The following is a 17,906-nucleotide window of genomic DNA, read 5'->3' on the forward strand; positions in this document are numbered from 1 at the left end:
TAAAAAAACTAAATTTAACAAAGAACGACAAATAAAAAGACTCGAGGTAACCCAAGTTATTTTTAAAATTAGTGGAAAACACTATAGAAAGAAAAAAAAATAGTGAAGCCTAATCTTTAATTAAATAAATGTTAAAGGATGAAACTGAAAAAACATGAGTTTTAAAAAATTAAAAATAAAATAAAAAACCAAACATACCCAAACAATTCTCCTAAACTTGCAACTTGTGGAATCCTAAACCCAAACTCAATCAAGAAACTTAGTTCTCATCTAATTTAATGTTAAATGATGAAATCAGAAAAAACAAATTCAATTTAAAATTTTTGTCAAGGTAAAAAAATAGCAATCAAAAGAATGAGAATCAAATCTAATAAGAAAAAGAATTGGAGGATCAAATCATAAAAAAAATCAATTTTAAAAATTATCTCAAATAAAACAAATAACAATCAAGAGAATGATGACCAAATATGATAAATAAATAAAATTAAAGGAGGATGAAATTAAAAGAAATTTTAATTTTATAAATTATTTTAAATAAAACAAATAATAATCAAAAGAAAAAGGGAACAAGTCTAAAGGAAAAACAAATTAAAGGGTTGCATTGGAAATTTGGAGGGTTCGATGCAAAAATTAAAGAGGGGAGAGAAAATAATGAAAAAAAAAAGGTTGTCGTCATCAAACTAGAGGTCAACCAGCTACATGCATCGTCTAGGGATGGAAGGGTCATCACGACGATTCTAATGCCACCTTAGAAGCCACTGTTTGGCAACCAAACATCCCCGCACGCACGCTTGAATAACGCGAACACATCCCACGAATTAGCGCATGCAATGCACTTGCAAAAAAAAATTGTTTTTTAAATAATATTATATATTTATTAAAATACCAAATTGTCACTCATTTAACATGAATATAGCAAAAAATGAAAATATAGAATAACCTCTAGAGCTAAAGAAATTTTGTTTTTAAAGGCAATTTAGTTATTTTACTGTTCTTTAAAAAGTGAAAAATTTAAAAAAGCCACTAGACACCAGTTACATAAATTTTGCTTTTAAAGGTAATTTAGTCATTTTACTATCATGTAAAAATCTAAAAAGACCAAGATGTCCTTGATCAATTTGATAATGACCGATGGATTATGCAGAGAAGACCATATTACCCCCCAATAACAACTTCATTGATTTTTTTAGAAGGGCAAAAAACAAACTAAAAAATATTATGAAGTGAGCATCTTATACTTATAAGAAATCAATTATTTTTTTAATTCAAAAATAAAATTTCTTTTAAAAAAGCTAAATTTAACAAAGAAAAATAAATAAAAAGACTGACACAAGCAATTTTTAAAATTAGTCGAAAACCCTATAGAAAGAAAAAAAAAATAGTGAACCCTTATCTCTAATTAAATAAATGTTAAAGGATGAAACTTAAAAAACATGAGTTTAAAAAAAGTAAAAAAAAAAAAACCAAACGTACCCAAACAAACCTCCTAAACTTGCAACTTGTGAAATCCTAAACCCGGACTCAATGAAGAACCTTAGTTCTTATCCAATTTAATGTTGAATGATGAAATAAGAAGAAAAAAAATTCAATTTAAAAATTTTGTCAAGGTAAAAAAAAATAGTAATCAAAAGAATGAGAATAAAATCTAATAAGGAAAAGAATTGGAGGATCAAATCATAAAAAAAAAATTAATTTTAAAAATTATCTCAAATAAAACAAATAGCAATAAAGAGAATGAGGATCAAATTTGATAAATAAATAAAATTAAAGGAGGATGAAATTAAAAAAAAATTAATTTTATAAATTATTTTAAATAAAACAAATAGTAATCAAAAGGAAAGAGAACAAGTCTAAAAGAAAAACAAATTGAAGGGTTGCGTTGGAAATTTGGAGGGTTGGATGCAAAAATCAAGGAGGAGAGAGAAAAGAATGGAAAAAAAGGTTGTCTTCATCAAACTAGAGGTCAACCAGCTACACGCGTCGTCTAGGGATGGGAGGGTCATCACGACGATTCAAATGCCGCCTTAAAAGCCATTGTTTGGCAACCAAACATCCCCTCACGCATCGTCTGAATAGCGCGAACACATCCCGTGTAATCACCCAACAAAAAAGAAAGGGGTAAAGCCAAAAACGACTCCACTATCATTGCTGATTTTTTAGTCAACAGGGGTTGTGTGCGCTGACGAATCCATGCGTCAGCTGTGGAATCAGTTACGTTGATGATTTTTTAGTTGACAGCAACTCAGTTTTCGTTGACAATTTCTAAGTCAACGGTGGTTGGGTGGTCTGATAAATCCATGCGTTTTGTGAAACTCGACAAATCTTGTCTTTGGCCGAACCATACTAGGAAGAATTAAGGGGTGAAAAACCGACCAACTTTGAAGAAAAAAAATGTAAATTCTAACGAAAACTTGAACAAAAGGCCAACCAACACTAAATAAAATTAAGAGGACCAAACCGGTTTACTCTTGAGAGGCCTTGGGAAGGGGGAAAAAATCATTCTGGGATAACTTAATAAGGAACAAAGATAAGGTAGAACAACCCCTAAACACCCCAACACAAATAGGGGCTATAAATACAAGGAGAGAGAATAGGTGACCCTTCCTTTTCCTAAAGACCAGCTGTATGCTTTTGCTCCTCTACTACTCCATCGTTGCTGATGATTTTTGAATCGGTAGGGATATGGATCGCACTAACAATTCAAAATCAGCTGTGAAATTGTGTTGCATTGACGATTTCTGAGTTGGCAACGACTCAGTTTCCATCAAAGATTTCTAAGTTAGTTGTGGACCATATGCGCTGATGATGTTAGTGTCAGTTGTGAAATTGTGTTGCGTTGATGATTTCTAAGTCGGCATTGACTCAGTTTTTGTCAATGATTTCTGAGCTAGTTATGGACCATTTAGCTGCAAAACTGTGTTGGGTTGATGATTTTTGAATCGGCAGCGACTCAGCTTTCATCAACGATGTCTGCGTTAGCAATAACCTGCGCGTTTTGGAGATTTCTGTCGAATATGCATTCCAATAAATCAGTTCATTGACGAGTTTGCATCACCAGCGAACCAGTTTCGCTGACGATTGTATGTGCTAGTGAATTAGTTCGCTAATGAGTTTGCTTCATTAACAAACCAGTTTCACTAACAATTCTGTGTTCTAGGAATCAATTTGCTGACGAGTTTGTGTCACCAGCGAACCAACTTTACTGACAATTCTGTGTTCCAACTAATTAGTTTGCTGGCAAATTTGTGTCACCAGCGAACCTACTTTGCTAATGAATTTCTAAGGCAGATTATATATCAGAACTGGTTCAATGATTAAAATGATTGCATTATATGATTGTAATATATGAACGCTAGAATGTGAACATATATATTCTTGAAACTTTATGGCGATGAGTTGTGTGATTACCAGATGTAAATGTACTAATTTGTGACCATTGATGTGTTAGATGGTGCGACTGGAACCGGATCTGCGACTAGAGAAGGACTTTCCATGGGAGGAGCAGGTAGGTGGTTTCCATCTTTTTCTTGTATAATGTTAATGTTCTGAAATGAGTTATTGAGGATGATATATTATTGTGTTGTAATGAATGTTAAATCAACTATGAAATGTGATTGAATTATTGATGAAATTAGTTTGTTGACGAATGTTAAACCGATTATGGAATGTTGATTAAGTTGTTGATTAACTTCGGTTAATGACATCCGAAATGGATGGCCAGGTTGTGATCGTTGATTAACTTCAGCTAATTGCATCCGAGATGGATAATCGGGTTGTGTTTGATTGTTAGCTTTGGCTAATGACATCCGAGATGGATGATCGGGTTGTGAAGGAAGCTAATGGCATCTGAGATGGATGATCGTGTTGATTACGATGATTGGCTTTAACTAATGGTATTCGTAGAAATGACGGGTTTGCTTTCATGATTAGTTTTGGTTAATGGCATCCAAGATGAATGACCAAGTTTAAATGTTGCAATTAGCTACGACTAAAAGTATCTAAGGTGGATGACCAGGTTAAGGTGAAGTAATTAACACCGACTGATATTAAACTTTGGCCCCACAACTCCTATAGAGAGGTTGGGGTGTGTTAGTGATAAAAGTACACTTACCAAAAGAATAAGAGATGTACAATGCATATAAGAAGTAAAAGAAGAAATCAACCTATTCTAAGTTAATAATGTAAAGTAATAATAATTTACTTCTAGTTGTTTATTATTATATTAAATTATTTATAATTCTAGTATCCATGTTGTTTTGCAACAGGGACATCACACAATCAAGGTATGTAGGAAAGCCCGTTCCACGGGTTCATATATTTTGAAAGGTGCCATGTAATAGTATGTCTTAGGTGTTATGTTGAATATTTGTCATTTGACACTTTTGTAAGGACTTGTAATGAAAACTGTAATGGAACATGAATGTGGATGTGCAGACATATAGATACGGTGTTATGAATATATTTATGTGGTATGCTCTTTTATGAGAACGTTGTGTTGTGAAATCACATTAGGATCGTATGATTGAAAATACTAGTTGTGTAAAAGTATTGTTCAACACTCGTGTTGATAACGAGATTAGAACAGGAATGCAAACTTATGAGTATGTCAATATGATGTAATGTAAATGTATGAATATGAAAATATAATATTATAGACATGTGTATTGAGTATCCATCTTATGAGAATGGTTATTTACAAAGACTATATCCCTATGATGCCATGATAAGAAAGGGAACCTAATTACTAATTCATGAAATGTCATTGTGAGAAGTATAGAGAACCTAAATAAATTAAAAAAATTTACAGATTTTGGCTTTGAAAAAGCAAGGTTGTTACAATTGATATCAGAGCACTTGGTTAGAATTTTGAGGATTGATGATAATAAAGTTGTTGTAATCTATTTCAGGATGATGCGCACTTGACAAGGGGCACGAACCCAACCACCCTTCATGGAAAGGAATAAAGGTCAAAATGCCCAAGATTGGCAGGATGAGGATCCATTGGATGATACTTCTTCCCACTCTCCAGCGAGAGTGTCTAAGTCCTTGCAGGAAAGAATCACAGAAGTGGAAGAAGAATAGGTACCTTATCAGATGGAAGAAGTACCCCCAATAAGGGTGGGAACAACAAGAAAGAACGGAGGTACACCCCTTGACCATCCCCATGGGGGTGCCCCTGCCTTATAATGATCCAGGACTTCTGGTTCAAATAGTCAAGGTAGTAATAGAATGCATGGCTGGCTTTATAGCTTAGAGAACTCCAATTACACAAGTCACATGGTCAACCCTAGGAATTGTTGCAACCACAAATAATGTGGTGTTACTTGTACGGTTGGTCAAAAGTATGAGGGAAATGGGTTGCCAACCTTCTATGGGGGAGCAAGATGCTGAGAGAGCAGGAAGGTGGATCAAGAAAGTGGAGAAGATTATGATCCATATTAATATACCCAAGGACTTGTAGGTAAATTGTGCCACTTAGTTGCTGTTTGATTAGGCTATGACATGGTGGGAAACCGTTCAACTGAGGCATGCATTTGAAACACTGACCTGAAACGACTTCAAATCCAAGTTTGAAAATCAATTCTATTTCAAATACCATCACAAGGTGAAAGAACAAGAGTTCTTGACGTTAAGGCACGGTGATACATCGGTATTGGAATATTAAAGGAGATTCCCTGACTTCTCACTATTTGTTTTGCACTACATTCCCATCAAAGAACATATGATTGAGAAGCCGAGAGATGGGCTTCGACATGAATTGAGGCAAGGGTTGATTGTCGTACAGTTGCAGTCAGTGAGAGAATTGATCAAGGCAGCACAAGCTTTGGAAGCTTGTATCGGAGATGGCCATCAGGGGCATCACGAAGTAAGTAAAAAGAAAGATGGGGATGATTTTACCAGCAGACCACTGTTTCCAAACAAGAGAAAAAGTGGAGTGTTTGAGGCATCCAAGAAGAGAGGGATAGTAGCAGTATTGAGCCGGTGATTTCTGTTGAATTCTATGTTCCAGTGAATCAGTTCGCTAACGAGTTTGCGTCACCAGCGAACCGGTTTTGCTGATGATTTTGTGTTCCAGCGAATCAATTCGCTAACGCGTTTGCGTCAGCAGGGAACTAGTTTTGCTAACGATTTCGTGTTCTAGTGAATCAGTTCACTGACGAGTTTATGTCACCAACAAACTAGTTTCGCTGATGATTCTGTGTGCTAGATATTGAGTTCGCTGATGAATTTGCATCACCAGCGTACCCATTCCACTGACAATTATGTGTTCCAACGAATCAGTTCGCTGACAAGTGTGCATCATTAGTGAACCAGCTTCGCTTTCAATTCCGTGTTCTAGCGAATCAGTTAGCTGACGAGTCTATGTCACTAGCGAACCAGCTTCACTGATGAATTTCTGCTAATTAAAATGATTAAAATGATTGCATTATATGATTGTAATATATGAACGGTAGAATGTGATCACGTGTATTCTTGAAAATGTATGGTGATGAGTTATGTGATTACTAGATGCAAATGTACTAATTTGTGACCATTGATGTGGTAGGTGGTGTGACCGAGATTGGATCCGCGTCCGGATAAGGACATCCCACGGGAGGAGCAGGTAGGTGCTTTCCACCTTTTTTCTTGTATAATGTTAATGTTCTGAAATGGGTTGTTTGAGGATGATATATTATTGCATTGTGATGAATATTAAACCGACTATGAAATGTGATTGAATAATTGATGAAATTGGGTTGTTGGCGAATGTTAAACTGATTATGGAATGTTGATTGAGTTATTGATTAGCTTCGGCTAATGACATCCAAAATGGATGACCAGATTGTGATTGTTGATTAGCTTCGGCTAATGGCATCCGAGATGGATGACCGAGTTGTGTTTGATAATTAGCTTCGACTAATGGCATGGCATCCGAGACGGATGACCAGGTTGTGTTTGATGATTAGCTTCGGCTAATGACATATCCGAGATGGATGACCAGGTAGTGATTGATGATTAGTTTCGACTAATGGCATCCGAGATAGATGACCGGGTTGTGAAACTTCGGTTAATGGCATCCGAGATGGATGACTGAGTTGACATTGATGATTAGCTTTGGCTAATGACATCTAAGATGAATGATCGGGTTGTGTTTGATGATTAGCTAATGGCATCCGAGATGGATGGTCGAGTTGATTATGATGATTGGCTTCGGCTAACAGTATTTGTAGAAATGACGGGTTTGATTTCGTGATTAGTTTTGGTTAATGGCATCCGAGATGAATGATCGAGTTTAATGTTGCAATTAGCTATGGCTAAAAGTATCCAAGGTGGATGACCGTGTTAAGGTGAAGTAATTAACCCCGACCGATGTTAAACTTCGACCCTAAAACTCTTATGGAGAGGTTGGGGTGCGTGCGTGAGAAAAGTACACTTAGCAAAATAATAAGAGATGTACAATAAGACACATAAAGTTTCTGAGCTATTGGATCAAAACAACGATACCCCTTTTTACCTTCACCATAACCCAGAAATACACAAATAGCGGATCGAGAGGATAGCTTATTGCGTTCTACATGAGGACAAAGAACGAAACAAGTACAACCAAAGACTCTAAATAAGGAATAATCAGGGACATACCCATATAACTTTTCAAAAGGAGATAGACCCGAACCATGAGAAGATGGAACTGTATTAATCAAACTTACAGCAGTAAGAACAACTTCTCCCCAAAACTCACTAGGAACAAAAGCTGACAATAAGAAAGAACGAGCAGTTTCGACAATGTGCCTATGTTTCCTTTCAGCAACACCATTTTGCTCAGGAGTATCTGTACATGAAATTTGGTGGATGGTTCCATCTAAGGCAAGCATTTGACAAAATTTATTAGAAGTGTATTCCCCACCCAAATCACACCTAAAGCATTTGATCACAACGAATGTTGAGTTTTGATAAGAGCTCGAAGAGCTGCATACATCTCAAAGAATTCAGAACGATGTTTCATTAAATAAACCCAACAATAACGAGTATGATCATCAATAAAAGAGACATAATATCAAGACCCTTGTTTTGTGGCAACGAGAGAAGGTCCCCATACATCAGAATGAATCAAATCAAATGGTGAAGATGAAACAGAAATACTTCGATTAAAAGGTAAAGCAGAAAATTTTGCCAGTTTACATCCACTACAATCTGAAATGTCACAAGTTTTTAAATTTCCTAAAGCTCCTATGGATGCCAAAAATCTCAAACGAGAAGATGAAATATGACCTAGACGGGAATGCCATAAATAAAAACTAGAAGATGAAAAACTCAAACGAAATGAAGACAAATCAACAGTAGTAGCAGCAGCAACTGACACTTTTAACTCATCCAAAATATATAGTCCATTCTCCCTACGGCCTGTCCCAATCAGCTTCTGAGACTGCAGATCCTGTACACAACAAAAGGAACCAGAAAACATGACTAAATAATCACCAGAATCACATATTTGACCAACAGACGCAAGATTGAATTTGAGTTTTGGAATAAGATAAACATTAGGGAGATACAAGTGAGGTGTGACAACAGAACTAACACCTGCTAGGGCATCGGAGTGTCATCAGCAGTCATAACAGGAATGGAGGATAAAGGGGACACAAAGGTAAAAGATGAGGAATCTGGAGACATATGATGGGAAGCACCAGAATCCAAGACCCATTTAGAGTGTGACATACCTGAGAAACTATGAGGCAATTGACCTATGGAAGAAGCGGACATTGCTTGTGGCTGCAAGGAGAGAAACTTCTGAAATTGCTCAGCCAAAGTACTAGGATCGGTAATAGAGCTTGGGGAAGCTATTGCTGTAGTATTGTGATGTGGTGGTTTATAACCCTGAGATGGTCGATGAGCATTAAATTGTGACTGACTGCCAGACTTCCAAGCTTGATTCTGTTGTCTCAACTTAGGACATTGAGCCTTCCAATGACCTTTTTGCTTACAGAAACTGCACTCATCGAAGCCAACCCTTGTGGAAGGCTTGTTCTGATGATTAGAGAATGACTTAGAAGGTACTGCTAGTACAGAAGGATTTGAAGCAGAAAGAATTCCCTTTTCAGAATAAGACTGAAGACGTATTTCTTCAGCCAATAACTCACTAACAACAGAGTCAACAGAAGGCAGTGGAGAACGATGCAGAATTGCTCTAAGTCCTTCGAAATCACTGCGAAGTGCTATTAAAAATTGTACCAATCGTTGCTGCTCTCTACGTTCAATATAAGCACCACATGCTTTTAATTCTGCCAATTCTGTAAGAGCCAATTGATCCCAAAGATCTGTCATGGCAGAATAGAACTCCTGAATACTCATATTCTTCTGGTAAAGAGCTCGTATGTCATTCTCTAACTGATACTATTTTGCAAAATTTGATTGCGTGAATAACCTTTGCAGATGATCCCAAACCTCTTTTGCTGTCTCATACTTCGCCAACTGCGTACCTATCAAATGCTTAACAGAATTGTTGATCCAAGTAATGATCTTTGCATTATTTGCTTCCCATGTATCTATCAAAACAACACCCCCCTCCTCAATATTCTTAGGTATCATATAAGCTCCACTAACATACCCCCACATCTTCTTACCCTTAAGAAAATTTCTCATTACATAGCTCTAATACGAATAGTTCTTCCCATCCTACCTCACACTCACAGACTGAAGCGAATCATCTCTTTCAGTAGCCATAATCAACAATCACAGAGAACCAGAATGCAAAAGCAGCGGAAAACAAAATACCAAATTGCAAAAACTGAACAGAGATTGCAGAAACTAAACAAATATCTTTTCAAAATTATACGATTACTCCAAAACACAAAAAAAATTTGCAGAAACGGAACGGAAATACCAAATTGCAAAAGCTGAAGGGAAGACGAAATACAAAAATAGTTGGATCCGCGAAGTTGTGTTCAGGATTAAGCCTCGTTTCATAAAACCAGCTCTGGTACCATGTTAAAATAATTGAGATCAAATACAAAAAGGAGGCTATAATTCTAAATAATCTGTATATTATGAATTCTTAGTCTTAATCTAAATACAAATAAAGTGTATATAGGTTAAATTAAAAGTACTATTCTATCCTTAATAAATAAGACAACATAAATATTATTTAACAAAAACAACACTTCTTAGATAATAGATGAGCAAATGCACGCAGTCCCGAAAGGATGGACTTGGATGATATAAAGAGTTCACTAACAGTTTCTTCGCAGAATGTCAAACATAAACAACAAAACATAGCAATGATGACAACCCGAGTTCCCTCTAAGAAATCCAAAAAGATGCAAACAGATCAAACAAAGACCAATCTAAGATTGAAATCCCCTTTTTAAACGCAAATTCATAGCCAGAAAATGCAAACAACTAAACATATCATAAAAACGACCTCGTCATTTCAACCTCAAGACCAATAATCGACCGTGCAGGCAAGCAAAAAAAGGCAAGAACGCCAACCAAGTGGATGCTAGCAGCACTCCCAAGGATGATCAGTGCAACGTACATTGATGGTTGTTGAATCCTAAAGCGGAATGGAGACCCACAACTGTCAATCAAGACAGGTCATGAGATCCCTAAAGTATTACCGCCACCAACAATCCTCGTTGATCTAGCATGGTCACACAACAACCACAAAAGCCCTAACCTAGCCTCAAGCCGAGTCAATTGATCGAGAGCCCACCACACGGCAGATGCCACCCACCCAGCTATAGTTGAACCACGGGAAGGAACCAACCATGCACATTGATTCATCCTCCTCCCAAACAGTTTCACGCACAACTTCGACCCAACCGCATCCACCAATGCCACCCAGCATCAAATACCTTTTGTCGCAACTCTCCCCCAACACATACGAAGGCAAATCCAGTGTTTCTAAGTCTGCTTCCACACTAGAATGAACAGTAGGAAACCCCCCCCCCCCCCCCCACCTCTAATGAAATGTAATTGTGCTTATAATTGTAATCATACCCATTTTTTTCTAATGAAATGTAATTGTAATTATAATTATAATTGTAATCATACATGCATACATACATATATTTATTAACTAAAGCAAGGATTACAATATCGGTCCTTGTAGAAACTCATGTACAGTCTACATACAGTCTTGAACCTTTGTCAAACCACTAATCACAGTAGTACATCCCCAGATAATCATTGGAGGCTTTGAGCAAAACCCACTGGTTGCTCCTAGCTTGATCGGTAAACAGTGAGAGCTTGGTGAGTCGAAAAAAAGGTGAGCGTAGAAATGTGATTAGTCCATTTTTTAAATGGTACATGGGAAATCAAGCGTGTAGAACTTGCTATCTGCAGTTTTGTTAGCTTTCTCCAATCTGAGTGCAATTTATAAACCGGGCATGCTAACCACATCTCACCTGGTCACACTTTGCACAATGACATGACATCACAAACTTAGAGCTTCCCCAAGGCATGAATTTGAATTAAAAATACGAAACATCAAGCAACACATCTCCAATTCACCAAATTGAGAAACCCAGAAACATGCTGCACATTTTCTTCGTAAGAACATGAGAAGGGAAGGGGATTATGTTGTTAGCGCATCAGGAATTGTGGCAGAATGAGCTCCAAGTACCTTGCCACCAACATCTGGGAAATTCTCTGATCCAGGAAGGGGACCTACCTTCCCATCAGCATCTACCTTCAAAGGATACTTGAGAAGATGTCCTTTCAACAGTTTGAAGTTCGGATCTGTGAATTTCTTCCAGTTTTCCTCCGCAGTGTGATTTACTCTCTTCACACAAAGCAAATTATCAGGTTCCATGAACAGTTCATCTACCTCACCAAGATGCTCCCGCCATAGTGACATTCTATATCCATAAACCTGCAAAGCACATTTGGTCATGCTGACCACCTCCTAAGCAACAGCTAAAAGAGGCCAGAAATAAAAATTTTGCTACAGCATTAAGAATACCAAACAAACCTGTCCACGTGGATGTTTCTTCTTTGTAACCCATGTATGATGGGGTTGATATGAACCCATAGCTATCTCAGTGTCTTTAGATCCAGCCATGGATCTCTGGTTAATATTTGCAGATCCCACTATCACATACTCATCATCCACTATCATTCCCTTTGCATGGACATAAATCATGAACCGCTGAAATTTAAAAGCCTCGGAGATCTGATTGAAATGTAATAATCATGAACATTATTAGGAGTTCAGTGTAGGAAAAAAAAAACCCTCAACTATCACACTTCAAAGATAGCCAACACTACTGCTACAAGATTGAAAGCAGTGTTAAATATCTACCATAAAGCATTTAAAGAAGCAAGGAACCAAAATGAATCTCATGAGGTCAATTTTTAAGGGTATATTAGTAGATGACAACTTTTTTTTTTGCGAAATAAAGTTAACAGCACCTTGGAGAAGCAGGTTATGGAAGATCTGCCTTACCATTTTCAGAAAAAGAAACAATGAAAATTCTCCTATCATTTAGGCCACAAGAAAATATTAAAAACCAAGATAGATATGAAAGGGAAAATAGCCTTATAAATCTATGTCCAGAAACTTAAAATCTCAGCAGTCTGTGCAGCCTGGATAATCCAGAATTTGCCAGAGTACGAGGCAGACAGGAGCACAGATACCTATCCATATGCACTTCCAAGCGAAGGAAAAAGTGTATGAGCTATAACGAAATCTCAAAGGGAAAATCATCCATTTAATAGCTTCATTGTGTGGACATTTTATTATGACAATTAAAATTGGGAAATGGAACTGGGCTTTATTTAAACAAAAGTTCAAAGTTTCAATGGCCATAAATATTAGTTCCTATAAGCAACTATTGGGTTATAGCCAATATAAATACCCCACACACCAATTTATAGGTGTAAACTTGAAGGCAAGTGCAGGGGCGGCTATAACCATAATAGACGTCACATGCCGGCCTACCATCTATTTTATCTATACAGAGAAAGAAAACAGGTGATACAATTCAAAAACCATGAAAGGATTAAATAATTACCAATCCACCATTATCACTTGACAATTCTTGGGGAATTTCTTCCCGTTTACCAATGCAATAGAAATTGAGGTAGTCTTGAGGATGTGAATCTACAAGATCCATTGATTTAAGTTCCTGCGCAATTTTTTCATACATTGCTTGCATTGTCTGGCTCTGCAAAGTATAAACTTTTGAAAGTTAGAGAGAAAAAATGCTTTGTATTGTTGCAATACTTCAACAGAAATTCCTTGGCATCTCACAACAATCAAATCCAACAGGCTGACAAAATTGCTAAAAGAAAACAACTAACAATTCAAGGCAATAACCACCCAATCAATTTGCACTTATATTAAGAACTTCGTAACAAAGCTGCTTTCAGATGCAGCAAGAAATTGAGTAACAGTTCTTTTTATTATTGTATAGAATAAAATGGAATGAAATATGAAAATTACTATGTTATGTATTTAAAACCATGGTCATGTCAATGTGAAGGATAATAACAGTATAGGCAGCAGCATAGCCATTCTCAGCTGCAATTCCCTTAACATCTTATCATGAACAATTGCCAATTGAAGGTATAGAAATGGAACCGAAAATTAAATACTTCTTGTGTTTAAAGACAGCAACTAGATACTTATTCTGGCTCCAGGATTGTTTAAGGTGCATCTATCCCAAATTCATTGAGGCAACGTGTATAAGAGGTGCATAAGGACTGGCATGATTCAGGAATAATAAAAATGTCAGTGGCTTCCAAATATACTGCCCGTTTCATTCTCGATGTTTGTACAAATGAATTGATCTTTCAAGTCATCATAGTTAATTAATACACTACCTGCCAAAAGAGAATTTCTTGCACGGTGTTAGTCTTGGGATCACCCTCCGGCCACAATGGTATAACAACATATACTGCGAATCTCTCCTTGGCTCTAATTTTACTAGCAATCTTTAACGCCAACTCCATTGGAATTAGATTATCAGCTCCTGTACATAATAAAAATGGAAACAACTTGAGAACAACTGTGTAAAATGAAGGCATGTAGTTATAGCCATGATTGTTGTCTATAGAAATAGCAAAAAGTTACATTCAAAAGAGCTTGACAATGACATAAGACGCGATGGTGAGCAAAACAGCAGTCATGATGACAGTGGCTAATGAAGTTGTGAGACATTAACTGTTCCTGAATTTTGGAATTGCCATATTGAATTTGAACTTCAAAAATTATACATATATAAGTTATATCATTTCACAACTTTGATGACTGGTAGAATATAAACAGTTAAAGTTGTCGAGGTAAAGAGACCAGCATGTCATAGGTAGTGGTAAAAGATATGTTATGAATTTGGCGAGGTCCAAAATTCAAATCTTATCAAGCTGAAGAACCTCTCCCAAGATATATTCCTAAAATGCAAATATCCATGAAATTTTGTACATACAGACGCTGCATCACCATGGATCTCAAAAAAGGAATCATCAAACAAATAAAAACAAATGGATGCGGTATAATGAAATAAAGTAATCCTGACCTGCATCGTTATATGATGGCCACGCATATGAAGATCCAAGAAAATACTGATTCTCAATATATATGAAATGCTGAGCAGATCTGATGGCTTGAATGTATGCTGTTTGAATGCTTTTATCTACAACCAGATCCTTTGCAACAACTAGGTTCTGGAACACAAAGAATAAAGTTATGCTAACTTTAGCTTATATGAAAAGAAAAACAGAAAATAAAATGTTCAACTTGCTGTAAACCTTAGCCTGACACTCATCAATAGTTTTGGGAAATCCCTTCAATGATCCTGAGTCAATGGACCTAAAAATCTGCAAAAAAAAAAAAATGTAAAAACATGAGTCAATGAGATAATAATGATAATGATGATAATAAGGTAGGGTTGTTAACTAAACAAAAGGTTAGAGAAACGTGATGAACCTGGACATGCCAGTGCTCAGGGTCTTCTTCGCTGGAAACAAAAGCCGTGGGATCGTCCCCTGGAACTATAGTGGTTCCAGCCTTTGTTTTAGAAAGGGGAGGACTTAGTATCCAAGAAATCCTTTCTATCTTTATTAATGAATCATCACTCCAATGAGATGTTCTTTTGAAATGCAGTCCCAATTCTGTCCACTTTGTTGCCTTCCTCCAACGCTGCTCAAAGTTTATGAGAACATCATATGCAGCAGGCCCATCAATTTTACAATGCAAGTCATGCCAGGGTTGCCTTGGGGCCTTGGTTCCAGCCTTTCATACACAAAAAAGGAGAGATAAGGCAACAGAAGTGAAAAGGGAAAGGATAAAAAAAAAAACACCATGACAGTAGCAAAAGAATCAGGTATAAGAATATCAAAAGCAAAATAAACAGGAATTTGGAAAGAAAAAGAAAATATCACTTGTAAGTGATGGATTGAGTTCATTGCAACCTAAACATCAAGTCACATTGAAATTATAGGTACATTGCATGGATAAGAAAAAAGTGATGCATGTTGCCATGGAAAACAAACTGAAACAGCACCATTTGTGCACTGTTGATATGAATAGAAATAGCAGATACCAAAAGGCAACCGAAACTAAAAACTAGTCGTTTGATTCATTTATCGCTTACAGAAAATGTTGGATTGTGGAAATCATCCTTGAAGACAGTGTTGAGATCATGAAACAATCGATGCTCTTGGGTATCGTACCGTCCATCACAGAGATCAATGCCTCCTATAAATGCAGTTATCTTCCTATTATTACCATATGCTTGTGTGTCCACAAGAACGCATTTCTGATGGTGCGTAAAGATTGTTCCAACAGTCTGGAAAAAACATTGCACATCAATATACTGTTCAGAGAAAGTAAAAAATGACCTCTCCAATCAAACAGAGTTTGAGCAACCAAATTCGTTCCACCAACCAAAACTTTCCAAACAATAATTATTTGTACGTATAAAGAGATGTAAAATAAGAACCCATTTAATGAAAGGATGTGCATTCATAAAACGATCAACACACCTAGCTGCATGTGTTTCTTATAAGACAACAATGAAATCAAGCTTGCCTGTTGTTTGAGAAAACTGAGCTTACTGCTGGCATATCGAGGTGCCAACACACAAGTGACAGATGAATGCTTGAAAAACCTCCTGGTTTCTTCATCATGTGTTGCCATAACTCCTGCCTGCATCCGAAATAGCCCTTCACGTTATGAAACTATTGCAGATAGCTTTCATTATCAAATATCACTACTCTAAAAACAATAAAAAAAAGAAATATACAATTACCAATAGAAGTGCCATGTGTACCCTACCATCACAGAACAAATTGGCATTAAATTTTAAAGCTTTCTGACAAAATCTGACCTTAAACTTTCTACTAAAAGGAAGTGGCAACAATCACCTAAATTAAACAATTATCACTTAATTATTTGACCATTGATAGCTAAATTAACTAAACAAAACAAACATTATACATAATAGCAAAAACAACCAAACAAACCCACATAATAACATAACTTAAATGGTACCAATTAAAATAAAATCCTCACTTACAGTTTCAATCCCAAATTTATCATGAGAAGTCCTATCATCCCAAACCAACAACAAAACCCTCACACCTTCCTCACTCTTATACCTCAACAACTCCCCAAGTGTCAAATCCCCACCTCTTGGCAATGGCCTAGTTGGCTCTCTAACCAACTTAATCTTACAAAATACAGACCAACCAACAATATAAATCATATGATGAGCTTCGGATATTGCATAACAAATATCCTCCCAACAATTCTCTTGCTTATAAACCTTCCCCCCATCAATCTCAATCTCAGGCAAGTCATGATCCTTTCCATGAGCATCTTGATACAGTGTCACATGACCACCTTTTCGGACCGGAAAATAAGTATGTCTCACCCCTTTTACTTCAGGGTCACCTCCAAATCCATTCCGGTATAAAGGGTTTTTCTCAAAAGGTGTGAATTTCATTTCCAAATAAAGAGCTGTGTCAGGCTTTGGTGGTTTCCCTGATGGGGCAATTATAGGAAACCATCCCTTAATATCCTCCCCCAACGCCACAGTTGATGCAGGTATATTCGCAGTGCCTATCAACTCTGCACCGAACAAATCATTGTCTTTGACGTGAAATTCAATATCTTTAACAGGATGAGCTAATGGGATATTGAACCTTTGCTCCCAAATGGGGCTTGTTGCATTCTTCAACACGCGCGTGCGGGCGAGTGTCACCTGAGGCACTGTCACTGTCACGTATGCATCACTTGTGATTATGTGACGGTGGTGGCGGATTTTCTTGGCGGCATCACTGGGGTGGTGGTGCGGGTGGCCGATGGATTTGGTGGTGGTGGTGGTGGTGATGGTGGTGGTGGAAGAAGGAGTGCAAACACCGAAGCATTGGCGGATGTTTTTGGAGATAACATCCATGTTTGGTAAAGATCTGGCTTGTACTATGAACAAGTCCAGGTCACCGTGAAGGTAGATGTGCTGCTTGTGACTGGAGTTTTCAGCCATTAATTATTATTTTGATGGGGTTTTTCAGAGATTGTGAAAAAGGGTACAATTGAACATGGAGGAATTTATGCTTTTATAGTAAGAGAAGGGCGAAGACAACAAGAAGTCTTAGCTAGCTTGTAACATGAGAGGTGACACGTCGTGACTGTTAGGGTGTCTTTTTAGTAATTAAATTTAATTTTAATGCCTGGCTTTTTTTGGGGTTGAGAACTGAAAAGGTTTAGCGTTAAACTTTCTACTTGTAATAATTTAATTTGAGGACTAGCCTGGCTTTCTCCAATAAAATTTTATTTTCCATGAGATTTCAAGGAGGAGGTATTTTTCTTTTAAATTTGAATCGGGTAGTCGGAGGATAAAGACATGACGAGAGAGAGACAAGAGTGAGCGTCATGCCTGAATGGAACAAGAATTATATCCCGGCCGTCGTCCGTGTTAGGGCCTGCT

At 37.0% G+C, this 17,906-nt stretch overlaps 2 protein-coding genes across 4 annotated transcripts; both read right to left on the reverse strand.

Annotated features, from left to right (window-relative positions):
• Positions 1-8,101: 8,101 nt before the first annotated feature.
• On the reverse strand, positions 8,102-10,912 carry LOC133673190 (uncharacterized). 2 transcript variants are annotated; one of them, XM_062093892.1, is made up of 2 exons: positions 8,721-10,912; positions 8,102-8,413 (listed from the first exon to the last, which is right to left on the reverse strand). In XM_062093892.1, exons 1-2 carry the CDS (start codon positions 9,325-9,327, stop codon positions 8,376-8,378), a joined length of 645 nt encoding a protein of 214 aa, XP_061949876.1. In that variant the 5' UTR covers positions 9,328-10,912; the 3' UTR covers positions 8,102-8,375. The 2 variants fall into 2 exon arrangements, with proteins under 2 accessions (XP_061949876.1, XP_061949875.1); XM_062093891.1 differs by having other exon boundaries at positions 8,697-10,912.
• A 117-nt stretch (positions 10,913-11,029) lies between these two features.
• LOC133673188 (phospholipase D delta-like) lies at positions 11,030-17,613 on the reverse strand. Of its 2 annotated transcripts, XM_062093889.1 has the most exons (10): positions 16,494-17,611; positions 16,007-16,123; positions 15,570-15,764; positions 14,903-15,208; positions 14,725-14,793; positions 14,493-14,640; positions 13,801-13,949; positions 12,990-13,142; positions 11,948-12,148; positions 11,030-11,848 (listed from the first exon to the last, which is right to left on the reverse strand). In XM_062093889.1, exons 1-10 carry the CDS (start codon positions 17,460-17,462, stop codon positions 11,552-11,554), a joined length of 2,604 nt encoding a protein of 867 aa, XP_061949873.1. In that variant the 5' UTR covers positions 17,463-17,611; the 3' UTR covers positions 11,030-11,551. The 2 variants fall into 2 exon arrangements, with proteins under 2 accessions (XP_061949873.1, XP_061949874.1); XM_062093890.1 differs by lacking the exon at positions 15,570-15,764 and having other exon boundaries at positions 16,494-17,613.
• Positions 17,614-17,906: the final 293 nt, after the last annotated feature.

The sequence above is a fragment of the Populus nigra genome, chromosome 14, assembly GCF_951802175.1.
Source record: "Populus nigra chromosome 14, ddPopNigr1.1, whole genome shotgun sequence".
NCBI classification, from domain to species: Eukaryota; Viridiplantae; Streptophyta; class Magnoliopsida; order Malpighiales; family Salicaceae; genus Populus; species Populus nigra.